Source organism: Oculina patagonica, chromosome 1 (genome assembly GCF_052425735.1).
Source record: "Oculina patagonica isolate OP01 chromosome 1, crgOcupat, whole genome shotgun sequence".
Taxonomy (NCBI): Eukaryota; Metazoa; Cnidaria; class Anthozoa; order Scleractinia; family Oculinidae; genus Oculina; species Oculina patagonica.
The window spans coordinates 9,778,563-9,794,657 of NC_135758.1; the positions used below are offsets into that span (position 1 = coordinate 9,778,563).

At 39.6% G+C, this 16,095-nt stretch overlaps 2 protein-coding genes across 2 annotated transcripts in view; both read left to right on the forward strand.

Annotated features, from left to right (window-relative positions):
- The window catches only part of LOC144656402 (uncharacterized), a 103,459-nt gene that overhangs the window by 71,202 nt on the left and 16,162 nt on the right, over positions 1-16,095 (forward strand). The window contains exon 2 of the mRNA XM_078516648.1: positions 6,556-6,596. The gene's annotated coding sequence lies outside the window, so the exon portion shown is untranslated. The remainder of the gene's footprint in view (positions 1-6,555; positions 6,597-16,095) is intronic.
- On the forward strand, positions 3,394-4,968 carry LOC144648394 (penicillin V acylase-like). The gene has a single exon (XM_078507971.1). It carries the CDS (start codon positions 3,587-3,589, stop codon positions 4,703-4,705), a length of 1,119 nt encoding a protein of 372 aa, XP_078364097.1. The 5' UTR covers positions 3,394-3,586; the 3' UTR covers positions 4,706-4,968.

The following is a 16,095-nucleotide window of genomic DNA, read 5'->3' on the forward strand; positions in this document are numbered from 1 at the left end:
CTTGCTATGAGCGACGCGGTGCTCTTTAATTTTTAGTGTTTTGGTTGCTTATTTAAGGTCGCGCAGGACCCTTGCTCGTTAATAAATTCATTAGCCAAATTTCTTGACGGGGTGCTATCTTGTAAAGCTTTAATTCGCTACATTTTGAACATCGATTCCTCTAAAATTTATCAAGAATATTAGGGGATGATGGAATTACATCATGATTGTCCTTTTACTGAGAGACAACCGTTTACTGTGATGTAACAAGCTTTTAAAAGTTTAACTGCAGATAATGCGATTTTGTGTCAAAGTTTTCAGCTAGAACAGCGCACCGAAATAAATGATTATATAACCTAGTGATAAATCATAACCTTTTCTGTGTTCTGACAAGAACGAAATTTTCGATTTCGAAAACTGCTAGAAGTTAATGGCTTCTAAGAGAGTAAAAATTTGAAATCCTAACTTTGAAACGCGCTATCTTCATTTTGAGAAGGACGTTTCGAAATTCGCTCTTGTACACCAAGTTTATGTTCCTCGCGAATCAACTCCTGAAATTCTATATCGGCGGAGAAAACTTGGACACAAAATTACAGGTTTTGTGGCTTCGGAACACCTTCCGAGTCAATGTTTACAACAACGTGTGCTATTCTCATTCATAATTATGACGCGTAAAGGTGGATTTCCACTGTCGCGTTTTTGTTTACGCACGTTAACGCGCGTAAAAATTATAAACGTACGTAAAATGAAATTTTACGCGCGCGATTACGTGCGTCGAATTTACGTTGTCCAATTTCCAATGCCACGTTTTTTTCCAGGTATTTACGCACGTGACGCGCACGTTTACACGCGTAGCGATTTTGGGGTTTTTGAAAAAGTTGAACCGAGTTCAACTTTTTTCGCGGCTTTCTGCGGTTACGCAATCATACTTTACCCAATCATACTTTTGGATTTCGTCACATGACACCACTTACCATGTGGAAAACCATTTTGTTTTAAATCGCCCATCGATTTACTTGGAAAAACATTTAGATTTAAAAACACTTCTCATCGAGAAAGTCTTAACATTTCAAGAAATAATCTATAGAACTGGCTACAGAACCAAATTACACGAACGTAGTAGTGAAAGAAAACGCCTGGCGTCAGGTCACGTAGACTTTGAACCGGGAATCCGGGAAGGTCGCCTCAAATCCTCTTTTACTTGATGGTGTCTTTCGGAAGTATTTATAAAATGCCTCTTGGTCATATTCACGCATTTCTTTTTCTAGCGTTTGGTACAAAGTGTTTTCATGGCAGCCATGTTGAAAGAATCAAACAACAAGATATTTGCATATAAATGTTAATGATTTTTTCCCAAAGGAAAAACAACTCATTGTTTCACTTCTCCAATATGGCCGACAATCACGCACTCTATTCACCAACTTGATATCTCAGTATGGCGGGCATTTACGCACGTTCAACGCGCGTAAAAAGGTAACGCTTTTTATTACTTTTTACGCGACAGTGGAAATTTGCCTACGTATCTTTTTTTACGCACGTTTTACGTACGTAAATATTTACGCGTCAGTGGAAATCCACCTTAATCCAGAAGTGCGTGGATTACATAACCACATTTGTTCATATAAAGTTGCGTTAGGTAATGCTTAATCACCACGTGCACAATCGCCGTGTTTAAAGATCCGTTTGCTTAATTTCCGGGCGAATTTTCGACCCTCCCACCTCCCCTTCGGCGACGTAACACACAGCTATTATGCTTTCTCACCCAGTCGCTCATTGCCTCGGCCACAATCTTTTCCCATATCTAATTTACGCCGGACAATGAGCGGCATAATTAATGAGTGAGAATGGTATACTATATTCAAAGCTGTGAATCTAATTATGATAATTCGCTTCGTTCCAGCGCACGGGGCACAGGCTGAGAACAATAACTTGTAATTACTTGTACAAAGAACTTTAAGAAAAAAATTCTCATGAATATTTCGTTTCTTGTCGGCTACAGTCGTCGCAGGTCGTGCATACTCTTTAAATAAATACATACATAATGATTGCAAGGGTCCTGCGCGACCTTAGGGGCAGCATTGTAAAACATAAATTGTCCACAAGAATATATTTCCGATGCTTGTTTAACACTCTTAAAGGGACTGTGTCAAGGAATTTACCTAAATTTGAGCATGGGAAATGACCATCCGAATTCGTTGAAATATAAAAATAGCTTCTTAAAACAGTGAAGGAACAATTCAATAACACAGCAAATAAAAAAGAAGGTACGAATGGCCAAAAGTGACGAAGATTGAAACGGATTGCGACATTGGTTTTTGAAATATTGTCCGGCAGGACAATATTTGCTTCTAACTTTAAATTTTAACGCCCGGGAGACACATTTGGTTGCACTGAAGCTATGGTTATTTGTCATTCAAATCCGTAAAAGTAAAACGTGATTTTTGTTTACTAAGTTTGACTCCTCTCACAATTCAGTCTGATGATGCTTTCATTTGATTGAAACGAAAAATATCGCGTCGCTTTCGCAGCCAGTCAGAAGTTAAACCAAAACCAATAGGGAGTTTACTGCACACGTCTTTGCGCGCTTAGTGACGTTTACATGTAATTACTTTGAGTTCTGATTGGTTTACTGGGATTGGTCAGAGTAATTACTTTGGTTGCTCTATTCGGCGGTTATTTTTTTTGTTCTCAGATATGCGGCGCTTATATGGGAGCGGTTAAAAACAAGTTGCTGCTTAGTTTTTTGTAAGAATCCTCGACGTTGTTAAATATATACATTCGTAACATTCTACGTTCCACAACATTCGCTCCGCACAGCCACTGTTAAGGTCGGGACACATCAGGCGACGAGTCGCAGTGACCAAGTGACAGGTCTCTGCGACATGTCGCTCCGTGTGTACTACTTCAAAACAAGTCGCTGCGACAAGGTGTTTGTTCGTTGCATACACAGCGAATTTTAAAGAATGGGAATGTGACTAGTTTTCCAATTCAATATGGCAAAAATACATGACGCTCTCTCGTTGGTTAATTTATATTTTTCGCAGCGACTTGTCGCAGACGTTCCCGCTATGTGTCCGAACTAATGTTGATCGCAGCGACAAAATTCTGTCGCAAGAATGCATCATGTCACACGAGGCAACATGTCGCAGCAACTTGTCGCCGCGACGTGTTGCAGCGACTTGTGTGTAATAAAAATTCACGATGGGAAGAGTTTTGATACACCACAGGCTTACCATCCTATGTTTGTGAGGTCACAGACTGCCCATATGATATTCAAATAAAAATAATGATATGATATTTAAATAAAACATTTTTATCAACTCGCTTTCATCAGAGATTTCAGTCCTTGAAAAAACAGTCTTCGAACTTTTGAGTACAATCGGTTCGACTCGAGCCGTTGTTTTTTGCCGATTTACAAAAATCTGTACCACCTACTTGGACAATTTAAGCAATATTGTCTTAAATTGGGCATTATTACTTTAGGCAACTTGAAAACAACTGGAACTCACTAAAGTCGTTTTAAAATAGTACGTGAATGACTAAAGAAAAATCCTGAAAATTATTTGTTCTTTTTGTCTTAGATTGTTACTTGATCCCATCTTCAAACATGAAGCTACTTGTCGTTGTCCAGATGCTGCTTCATCTCTTCCTGGCCACGAAAGCCTGCACGGAGATCCGAGTGACCGCCGAGGATAACTCGGTAGTCGTCGGCCGGAGCATGGAGTTTATGATCGATCTCATGTCTAACGTCATAGTGGAACCGAAAGGGCATTCCCATACTGCACTTCTGCCAGAGAAATGTGGTCAAGATACACTAGCAATGACGTGGCAAAACAAACACAGCATCGGATATCTTGACGCTTGGAACTTTCCCGTTGGTTCTGACGGTCAAAATGAAGCTGGGCTGTCTTTGGGTGCTCTCCTTTTTCCCGGGTTTGCGAAATACCAGGACGTCCCAGTACAGAAATGTGGATCAAGTGTGTCCTCACTAGAGTTTCCAGTGTGGATTCTGGGGAACTTCGCGACCGTGCAAGAAGTGCGTGAAGCTCTGAAGAAAGACTCATTCCCGCTGGTATGGGAAGGAAAGCTGAAAAAGGGAGATCTTGAGGCCACCTTCGAACTGCACTACTCAATTACTGACAAAAGTGGTGACGGCATCATCATTGAGTTCACTGACCAGGGAAGAAAGGTGTTTGACAACACCATTGGTATCATGACCAACTCCCCGCCCTATGACTTCCACATGTTGAACCTCCGTAACTACGTTCAGCTCTCTAAGTTTGCCCACGATTCTTTGGTTTTGGGAAAAGATCAGTTCAACGCTACCGGGCAAGGAAGTGGACTCCTTGGGTTGCCTGGAGACCTGACACCTCCATCAAGACTGGTGCGTGCTGCTGCTATGGTGCACTTTTCTGATCCAGTCAAGACCGCTGAACAGGCGGTTAATCTGGCGTTTCACATCATGAACACTGTTGACATTCCCCGCGGAGTGGCTGCTTCCCACGATCATGAAGGCATGGCCGATTATACTTCCTGGATCGTGGTGAAGGACCTCACCAACAAGGCGTTGCACTTCCGCTCCTATGAAGACCTCACCATTCGTGTGATTCACCTGGACAAAGTGAAGCCTGGCAAAATGCTCAAATTCAAAGTGGGAACACCTATTGGTGGATTTGTGGACGTCACAGATGAGCTGAAACCTGCTAATGCACGCACTGAACTTTAAGAAACTCATTTACCCTGGGCACAAAAAAGAAGGTAGAAAGAGTGAAATACTGCTTAGTGTGTGAACTGAACCGTTTTCGTTGTCTAGCCAATTTTCGAGTTTTCGTGTGTGTGCTTATTGTGAGGGAATACGTTTTCATCTACACAGGTTTAGGTACATTGTCGTATCCGTCTGCCGTATGTGTTATTTGGGCACTTGCAGGAGAAGTCGGAAAAGCTGTAATCTTAAGCAAAGAATGTATTGACTTGGTTTTGGTAGAAATCAGTTAGGATGTAACCTAGTGTTCGCGAAAGAGTAACGACAGACATAGTTTACACCAGTCGAACTTTCAAAATAGCAATGAGAGTGTGGAAATAACTTGATGCATGTGTAGTGAATTTAGTTGTTCTGTTGTTATAGGGACCGGTCATTATTTATCGCCTGGGGGGGGGGGGGGGGGGGGGGGAGAGCGGAGGATTTTGGGGTGGATCACTTGGATTATGGACGAACAGAAGGGGGGATCAGTCGTAACTGAGAGCCCAAAAGGGGGGATCACTGGAAATTTTGGCAGGATTCAGATGCGGGACCACTCAAATCTGTTTGGATAATACAAGTTTGAGAGTATACAAAATAAATGCGCCCTTTCTACTGGGATATGATTGCATTTGCGGCTCAATTTGTTCTTACACAACTTTATTTAAAAAAACGGAAGCTGTCACACTGGGGAATGTGCACATATCAATTTATATCTAGAACGTTTCTTTTATATTTTTCCTTTAAAAACGTGCTTAGCTACTGCCACTATTTATCTTTGAACATGACAGGTGAATTCTAAATTGTGAACCATAACCCCTGATAACTGAAACCAAGAGAAACATTGGCTGCGGTCACATCTAGACTGCTAACTATAGTTAGGACGGCGTTAACTATAGTTAGCCATTTCGGTAATGTGACTGCTTCTCTGTTCGCCCTAACTATAGTTAGAAAATTTACGCCTCGCTGATCCAAAACAATACACGGATCCAGAGTTTCAGAGTTCCGGTCTAAATTCAAAAGAAAAGTGAGCACTCATTAAGTCAGGCTATTGTGTTTTGCGATGTTTAACAAATAGCATGAGAATATTACTCTCATCCTATTTCTGAAACTTTCACCTCTCATCTTCAGAAATTAAAAATGTTTACTGTTTTCCGGGATCTTTTCCGAGGTTAAGAATATTTAAATATCGACGTTTCGATCAGTTTCACTGATCTTCTTCAGGCTGTTGTTAAAAATGACAATATGACGGATTGTTTGTCTCTCGCTAGTCACACTTTAGCTTCTCTTTATTTTAAAATCGTTTAAGTTTCTCAAGAAACCGATTCGGAGAGAAAAAGTAATTCGTACTGAAACAGTCACTCGATCAACCCCACCGCCGTTTCAGACCACTTTGTTCTCGCCACATAATGCCTAAAACTTTGCAATGAAACCACTCTCCTCCGGCTCTTGGTTCCACTTGAGGTTTACTAATTTGTATGCTCTATACGGTCTATCTAATAAATATTCCATGAGCGTGCGTTGGTTATGAGATGGTACACCTACCACATTTGTGGTAGTGGTATATAAGCCCATATAACATAGCCTGTAAACCAATCAAAAATCAGAAATTGCAATATATCATTGCTAGTTTTAAATAAAAGAGTGTGGACCATGGAAAATGTGATAAAAATGGTTCCAGATAACGGCGTTGATCAAAAGTAAAGCGGTTTCCGGGACAAGATCTATTCCCAAAGTGCCGTAGGGCTCTGGGGACGAGAATATACCCGGAAATGGATGACGTAATTTATTTATGTTCTATGTGTGGGAACGCGGGGGAATTCCCCGATTTTATGAAGGCTCAGTTCGTTTTACAAGGCGAGGGGATTGAAACGTCGCGGTGAGTTTTCTTTTCTTACGATTATATCAGGTTTAATCTTGATGTATAGTGGAACCCCGTTAATACGGACACCAAAGAGACAGCCAAATTGTCCGTATTAGCAGGGTGTCCGTATTAAGGTGATTCCACTGAAATAGAAGGGTATTAAATTTTTTTTGTTTTTTTTTTATGAGATTAAAAATTAAAAAGGGGTTTTTTGGGGGTTAATTTTTTTAATTTTTAAAGTTAAGCGGGGTCTCAGAAAAAAAAGTCACGGATAGACGAATTCGAAGGCAAACGTTTTAACGACAGAGAAACGTTGTGTAATTGTACTGTAACTGTAACAAATGCAAACTGTGAACTCTCTGACTAAAATTAATAGTTGTTACGAAAACCTTACGATCTAGTCAGACACTCGAACAAAGCTTTAATAAACCCAACAGTGGAATTATTTATTTGAAAATGTCACAACTTAACTTTATACAAGAAATTAAACTAATTTCAATAGCAACAGAACGTTTTCTATTACGTTTCCTTCGTAACTGAAACTCTTACCGTACTCTACAAACTCATTTGAAAAAGTCTTTAACTTAACTGGTCTTAACTTTGCACAAAATTAATCTTTCAGCTTGCGACACAGCCAGGGGGACTGAAGATTAGACAAAACCTTGCTAGTCACACTTTAGCTTCTCTTTATTTTAAAATCGTTTAAGTTTGTCGAATTCTGTCATTATTTGACCAGGGTAAAAAAATCGCGACAATGAAAATTGACAGTGCACAGATAAACAGTCGGGGGAAAACAGTGTCCGTAAAGCGGGGTTATAAGATGTATGACAGCTTGTCACACGGGACACAGAAAAGTGTCCGTTGTCCGTATTAACGGGTGTCCGTATTAAGCGGGTTAATTTTAGAGTAAATGTATGAAGTTTTTGTCGGAGCCAACGAAATTAACTGTCCGTAATACCGGGGTTTCCGTATTAAGCGGGTGTCCGAAAAGCGGGGTTCCACTGTATTGGGAATAATAAGTCCTTTCTATGGCCACTACACAAATTTTATTTGAACTGTTTGCGTATGTTGCGTGCCTTGATCCTGTATGTCTGTATCACCGAGGAAGTTAGATGAAGGAAATGAGATCTAAAAAGCACTTCTTTGTGTATACTCGTGCATTGTAACGTGAATGCTGGAAGTTGTTAGGAGAGGATTTACCGTTTCCCAGTCATTCCGTTGTTTAACCGTACAATGTTAGGGATATTACCTTGTTTTTAATTGTTAACCTAGTAAAACTACTCTAGTTCGTGCTTTTAGTATGATGAAATCGTCCAGTAAAAGTAGTAGCCGTAGTCGCATGATATTTAGTAAAACTGCTGACAGCCAGTATTCTCTAAATTAAGCTCATTCTGACTACGTGACAGAAGAACCTTCGTGAGACAATGAAGGTCATTGCCCCGAAGTAGCCGTAGTCGCATGATATTTAGTAAAACTGCTGACAGCCAGTATTCTCTAAATTAAGCTCATTCTGACTGCGTGACAGAAGAACCTTCGTGAGACAATAAAGGTCATTGCCCCGAAATAGAAATGAACACAGATATTTAATCAAATTAACTTTGCCAACTTGTTGATTACCTTAAAGGGACTTAAATTTTGAAATAAAAAAGTGGGTCACAACATTCGTTTTCATTTTACAGAAAGAATTTGATCGCTATGAGAAAAAAAAGATATGGTCACCATACCCGTTTACGAGAAAGCGACGGTTTATTTTTCTCGCAGACTAAGCCGCATAGAAAAAAGCTGCCATTTGGTTTAAGTGCGCGCTAATTACTCTAATTTTGGGTAGGCCTTGGCGGATTGTGCTAGCATAAGTGTCATATATAAGTTTAAGCATAATTGGAGCAAAAAAGCATAATTTTTAAACGAGCACTGCCACGGCATAATCAGCAAATTTTAGCACTTTTTGGAGCATAAATTCGTAAAATTAGTAAGTATGGTGTATTTTCTACAGAAATAAATTATTTTGGGTAGTATGTTCTCGCAATGCGTGTTGAAGGCATTTTACAAAGGGTTCAGAGACGCGAGCAGCTAATTTGGACAGCTGACGGCCGAGACAAACTGCCATAAAACACAAATAAATATACATTCAACAACAGTTTATTTGAAAAACATCATAATTTGGTGTGGTTATTGCGCGCCTCTACAGGTATACAGAATCTACGTCAATTTGTGAGCATAATTTCGGAAATCAGAAGCAAAATTTGGGAACTCTGGCATAACTTTGGCATAATTTGGCAACTTTTCGAGCACTGCTAGTAGCATAATATGCCACCTTTAGGAGTACCATCCGCCAAGCCTAATTACGGGTAAAATTCTGTGCCCATACGCAATGCAATACAAGGCAATGACCTTTTAAGATCATAACATATACATTTCACGTGTATGTAATGTATATGTTATGATTTATATATTTTTAGTTACCCCGAACTCGTGTTTAACGTTCAGCTAAACGTTCCTTATTTATTTAGCTGATGCACATGATTGTGAAGTCAAAGAGCTGTTAGTATAAATTTTGCGACTTTGTGTATTTCGATTTACATATCGGACCTTCGTCATCGCAGACCCTCAATTAACGTCTATCTCTGAATTGTACAATACTGCAAGAGGAAGAAGACACAGCGTTGAGGATCAGTTCTGTGTGTGAGTCTTGGGTTTGTCCGAATTCCAGTTGCCAAATCCCTTGGAGCGTAAACACAGCAGTCGCCCAAGTACGTGAGTAAACAAAAAAGTACAAATTTATAAATGAAGTCTGTTAAGAGAGTCTTAAAGAGAAGTTTTCAACCAAGATATAACTTAAGAAGTAGAAAGCTAGCCAATCAACCCGTTAAAGCCAGTACGCCTAAAGTCGATACATTCGTTCAAGCCGATTTATCAGAAGAAGATAATTGTGAATTGCTCCACGAGTTACCATTTTGTCCGTATACTGGTCAAGTCCTGCTACGTCGAGCGAACATTGAGAGTTACATTGAATCACATACCGAAGAGCCGAGAAGAATTTCCACAGCATTTTCCAGTCCAGGTCCAGCCAATAGAACCAATGGAAAAGGGATAGATATCAAGGGCGAAGGACGCAATTGCGTACCACAATTTCCCAGATTTTTTTACATTTAATAGTCGACCTAATATAAAAGAAAAGTCGTGTAATTTCTCTAAGCCTGGTGATGATTTTCTCTGAACTTTTTTCTGCACCTATAACGTGAAAGTTTGTCAAGACAGCAAAGTTTTGTTCGACTCGGGTGCCACTCAAGTGGCGATTCAAGATTCAATTCTGTTCAACTTCAAATGTGTGTTAACTTGCAGAAGAATCCAAATATGGTAACGAGGAACAGGAAGTTTGTTTGTGTTAAATCTTACAAGAAGTGGTCACGCGTGACATAGGTTGGCATTTAACTTGATGATTTTATTTTCTGTCTAAAATCTTTTATCTGTCAACGTTTTCTTTTTCCTTCCTTTTTTGGTTTGTATGATATCAGTTATATTGCAACGGCAGTCTCTAATATATATCTGCGTCAAATTATTCCTCGTGATTTATAGTAGTCTATTAGTGTGCCAAGTTTTATGCTTTTATCATAAAGTGCACGATTAGTTCTTAAAATGACACTTATCCGCTGGACTATATGCCAGTGTCCACTAGAGCGGCCATTTAGCATCATGAGAAGAGTCAAGACCTACAGGCGCTAAACTATGAGAACTGTTCGGCTCTCCTCTCTGGTGCTTATGCATGAATCCGATCGACCCTGACATTGTAATATACGGGCAAGTTTTGCGCTACAAAGAACAGAAGGTTAGCTTTTGAATTGTACAAATTATCGAAACTTCGTATCAGGTCTGCATATAGTTTTTGCCTCACGGAATTGTGTCAAATTTTAATGTCACAGCTGACAAAAACCAGGCTAAGACTAAACAAATATTTGCACACTTGGAAACAAACGAGTACGATGTTTACAGAACCCGCTACGCATTCAAAAATAGTTTGCGAAAGTAATTATCGAAGCGGCTGACCTTTCGAAGAAGTATATGTATTGGCGCGACTACACTCCATTCTAGGTTTGCAGCACTTCAGAACTATCCACATCTCCTTAACAGGACAAGATATTCGTCTAGAATGCCGAGTCAAGCTTCTTTTAACAGAAAATGCACTTTCACCTCCAAGGTTCGAGTCGCTCGATCGGCAGCGTCGGTCGTCAAACAATTCTGTTAAGTCGATCGATGAAGTGAAATAAAACGACAATTCTTGACTCCTTCCAGAGCTTGACTTCAGTTACATCATCGGCTTAGTTATTTTTCATAATTAAGTTTACTTTGGGGCCTGTTTTCTTTGTTTGTTTGGCCAAAAAACGGTGCATTTTAGCCTTAAAGCAGATGTTAAACAGTCGGTTGATTTATTTCTGTTGATCGACTCCCTTACTATGATTGGTTGATCATGTTTATGACGTAAAACCGCGAGGTAAAGAGAATTTACGTTTTGATGTTAAATAAAGCGCAAATATTACTTTGATGTGCGTTATTTTCTTTGTGCTATTTTCTAAAAGAAATAGAAAACATGTTTTCCGTGTTTTTTATCGAGTTATAGAAACACTTGTGAAAGTTTGGGAGAACTCGAAAAAGCTGTGGAAACACTCGCCTATCGGCTCGTGTTCCCACAAAATTTCTCGTTCTTTAACAACAAATTGGTAGTTACAAGGACCACCTTAAGTTACGTAAAGTTTCTATTACAAAAGCACAGCTAATTAAGGGACGTGTTGTCATTTTCAGGGTTTCCAGGAAAGAGCTTTGCTTTTCCGTCAGTTGCCAACTGGTGTATGTCGTTCAATAACCGACCCTCTCACCCAAACATCATGCCTTCAGACGAGACAACTTCACTAGTGCCACAAGACAACTCGTTAAACTGGCGAAGGAGGTGCTGCAAGCATTTTTCCTGGGAATGCTTCTTTGGGATTGTTTATTCACTGCTGTTGGTGACTGATGCGGTTTTGTCTATACGTTGTAAGATCTTAGAAATCGCGCAACCTGGGAATGAGACTGCCAAGATGGCGGACATTGTTGACAAGTATGCAACATGCATGCTCTCTGATGGTATAGATACATTAAACTGTTGGATTTTTCTGGGAATCGTTACCACATCACCACGTTTTGTAGGCTGCTGCGCAACTCTATGGAATCTGATTGGTTTGCCAAGGTTTTGGACGCTGTTATTTTATTTTGCGCTCTACGTCTCAAATAGGGTATTTATGATACTAGCATATTTTCATGATGACCCTGTGCTTGTAAATGGAATTGGAAATACAATCACTGATGTACCTAATGCTTTTACAATACTAGGAATGGTCGTTATTCTAAATCAGGTTAAAGTTCAAAATCTGGTGCAAGGTCACTCGTGTTACAAGTACTTTCTATTAAATGGAGCCCTATTTGTCTTTTTTATTCATTATTTCTGTAATATGATTACTGCAATAGTCAACGTATTTTTTGTAATTAATAACAGTGATAAAGTAACTTCTTCTGTAACAAGCTTTATTATCCTGCCGTTTGTTACAAAAATAACTGACCTTATTTGGACTAAGATATTCCATGATGATAAGTGTATTATTGGTAAACACAATAGCAACAGTTTCACCAGGCAGGGCACTCTGATTAATGAAGCAGTCTAAACCCTCTAACGTACAAGAGAGGAGGAGTGGGAGTGGATGCCATCCACCTCGAGTTTTTTCTCAATTTTGAAAACATAAAAAAGTGGTTTACTCTATGATGCTGAAACTTCCAGTAGCTGCTCATTCATCCCTCGCGGGAATTTTGATATGTCGATGATTTTAAATTTAATTTTTGGTAAGCGCATAAAAGTTGGGGCGTTTTGCCAAATATCGACTGTTTTGAGAAAAAGTTTTCTAATAATCCCAGTATTCTTAATAAGGATTGCAAAATTCGCATATTTTCCCATTCTAACAAAACAGTGAAATGAAAGACGATGGATCTAAGATGACGGGTTCCCAAAGCTTTCTACTCAATGTACATTGATTTTTTTGCGGCTTAATAAAACGAGAACTTTAAATAGTGGCTGGGGAATGTCCATCAAGCCTTACCCTACCCCCTCCCCCCATAGCAGGGTGCGGGTAAACGTCCGAAGGTTAAGTAGTTCAATTTGAATGGCATTTCATCTATAGCAGTTATTAAATATGGTAAATTATTTCCTTTAAAACTTTCCCCCTTAAAGTGGATTTCCACTGACGCGTAGTTTTTAACGTGCGTGAAAAAATTTAAAGTTATACTTTATAATTATATGTTTTGATGAACGACATGTGACTTCTCTCCGCAGCGTAAGTAAGTAAGTAAGTAAGTAAGTAAGTAAGTAAGTAAGTAAGTAAGTAAGTAAGTAAGTAAGTAAGTAAGTAAGTAAGTAAGTAAGTAAGTAAGTAAGTAAGTAAGTAAGTAAGTAAGTAAGTAAGTAGTAAGTTAGTTGGCTTTTTTGTTTGTTAGCTACTTAGTAATTATAAATGAATAAACAGTTAGATATAAATAAATCAGAGCTTTATGGTTGTCTGGTCACCAACAGTGATAGAATAACAAATGGTAGAAATGACGTAATAAATGAAAGAAAATATGTGAATAAAAACGATTTTTTTTTCGGTTTGTACCAAATGTGTATATTTCTGATTATTATTTGAAATAAATTTCCCATGTAAAATCCTTGTAAACTAAGAACAAATCGGTGTAATTTCGTTCAGTTTAAGTTCAGCGAGCTAAACAGATGTAGTTTGTGCATGTCGGATGGTAGCATTGGGAGGGGAGAGCATCACATACGAAATTAAAGGGGCGAGGATGCTCGTAAATTTCGGAGTTTTGGTCTCGCAAAAGGCCAATATTTTTAGCCATATATAATGGTCTCCTTACATGTTTAGGGCTGTGCGCTGCAAAGGACATCGGCCCTGGCTGGCAGCTAGAGTTTATTGTAGTGTACATGAAGTATACATTGAGATCATCCTCGGAGACCCAGGGGCAGTTAGTCGGGAAGACGGGCAGGTCATCGGGACGACGGGATTTTCGGGCGAAAGTTTAAAACAAGCTCGGGAAAGCCCCTGGGCACTTTCTTTTACCGAACCAGTTCCAGAAGCGTTTGAACTCCTTCCTTCTGATTGGCCAGAAAAACAGTTTTTCTGGCCAATCAGTAAGGATGACCAGCAGAGCGGCTCTGACGCCTTCTTACACGAAGTTGTTTTCCTCATAGACTCGTCGTGGTTGCATCCGTGCATCGGATGATTTTACGTGGAGAGTGTCAGAAAAGAATAAGCCTTACACGACTTCCAGTTCTACACTGTTAGTTGCGAGTAAACAACAATTCTTATTATTTTTCCTTGATCGTTTAACGACTTCTGAAACTTTCCACGGTGTGGGTGTCTTCGTTGCACGGGCCACGCAATAGCGAACATATCGCTGACGACACCTATTGTTATTTTGTTGCCAGCTTGACTATTAAAACCATAGTTAGTGTTAAAACAAAGGGATTTTTGTTTGATTTGTTGGATATTTAAATAACAAAAACAAAACTTATAAACAGTGTAGAAAGTGGTGCATCGCTTATATAGCTATAAAAACTCATTTGTTTGCTTGCGCTATGCCACAGTTTGCAAATTCCCAGGCCTCATTGTTTTGTTGTTGTTTTTTTTTTATCTGAGGCCTTCCACGTAAAATTATCCGATGGACGGGCTAATTCTAAATAACTACGACGATTCTATGAGGAAAACAACTTCGTGTAAGAAGGCGTCAGAGCCGCTCTGCTGGTCATCCTTGCTGATTGGCCAGAAAAACTGTTTTTCTGGCCAATCAGAAGGAAGGAGTTCAAACACTTCTGGAACTGGTTCGGTAAAAGAAAGTGCCCAGGGGCTCTCCCGAGCTTGTTTTAAACTTTCGCCCCGAAAATCCCGTCGTCCCGATGAGCTGCCCGTCTTCTCGACTAACTGCCCTTGGGTCTCCGAGGATGCATTGAGATTGGACTGTTTAGAGTGTGTTGTTTGGATTTGGGATTTGAACGGTTCATTCCGGAGCATTTTACGCAGTTTCACTTTTCCCGTGTTGGTATAAGTACAACTAATGCAATGTTTCTTGTAAATGGCTTTGCAAAAACTACTGGTTCTGACATAATTTGCGAGGAACAGATCGGGAACTGTATAAAGGAAGAAGGAAAATCGTTCAAAGTACCTCACAAAACGACATACCTGACTATGGCACAATCTTTTAATAATTCCTATTAAATTTGTAAAAAATAGCATGAGAATATTACTATCGTTGCACTGTCATGATGTTGGTCTATGGGCTCTCATAAAACCAAAGATGACAGATGTGGATTATTATAATCATATTTTTTAGAATTAACCTACGTTACCTTGCTGACACAGTTTAACAGAATTTTAATGCACCAAACAATGTTAGGGTAGGGATTTTGATCTTATGTGATGTCCCCAGGGTAGAGATTTTGATCTTATGTGATGTCCCCAGGGTAGGGATTTTGATCTTATGTGATGTCCCCAGGGTAGGAATTTTGATCTTATGTGATGCCCCCAGGGTAGGGATTTTGATCTTATCTGATGTCCCCAGGGTAGGAATTTTGATCTTATGTGATGTCCCCAGGGTAGGAATTTTGATCTTATGTGATGCCCCCAGGGTAGGGATTTTGATCTTATGTGATGCCCCCAGGGTAGGGATTTTGATCTTATGTGATGTCCCCAGGGTAGGAATTTTGATCTTATGTGATGCCCCCAGGGTAGGAATTTTGATCTTATGTGATGCCCCCAGGGTAAGGATTTTGATCTTATGTGATGCCCCCAGGGTAGGGATTTTGATCTTATCTGATGTCCCCAGGGAAGGAATTTTGATCTTATGTGATGTCCCCAGGGTAGGGATTTTGATCTTATGTGATGCCCCCAGGGTAGGGATTTTGATCTTATGTGATGTCCCCAGGGTAGGAATTTTGATCTTATGTGATGTCCCCAGGGTAGGGATTTTGATCTTATGTGATGTCCCTAGGGTAGGAATTTTTACTTCTGTAACTATGCAAGGACCACCCTGACAAACAGGAGCAAATTGTAGTCGGATCTTGGTGTAGATCAGGATCAGCAGTAGACTGAATAATCAAAATTTAAATGCAGGGCTGATCAAACTGCTAAGGACTGATGTTATAAATTTATTTTGGCCCAATATTTTGGTTGAACAAAACCAACCTTCATCAGGTGGAAAAGCAAAAAACCGATACGGAGAACACAGACTTGCAATAGAAAACGTAATTCGTAAACAGTCACTCGATCAACCCACCGCCGTTTTAGACCACTTCGCTCTCGCAACCTTGAATTTATCCCCATAGAACTTATAAACTCATATAGAGACAGCATCCGCAAAGCCACAGAAGCGTTTTTAATTTCTAAAGGGAAAACACTTGAACCCTATGGCATGAATAGACGGGATGAAACTTGATATATATTAT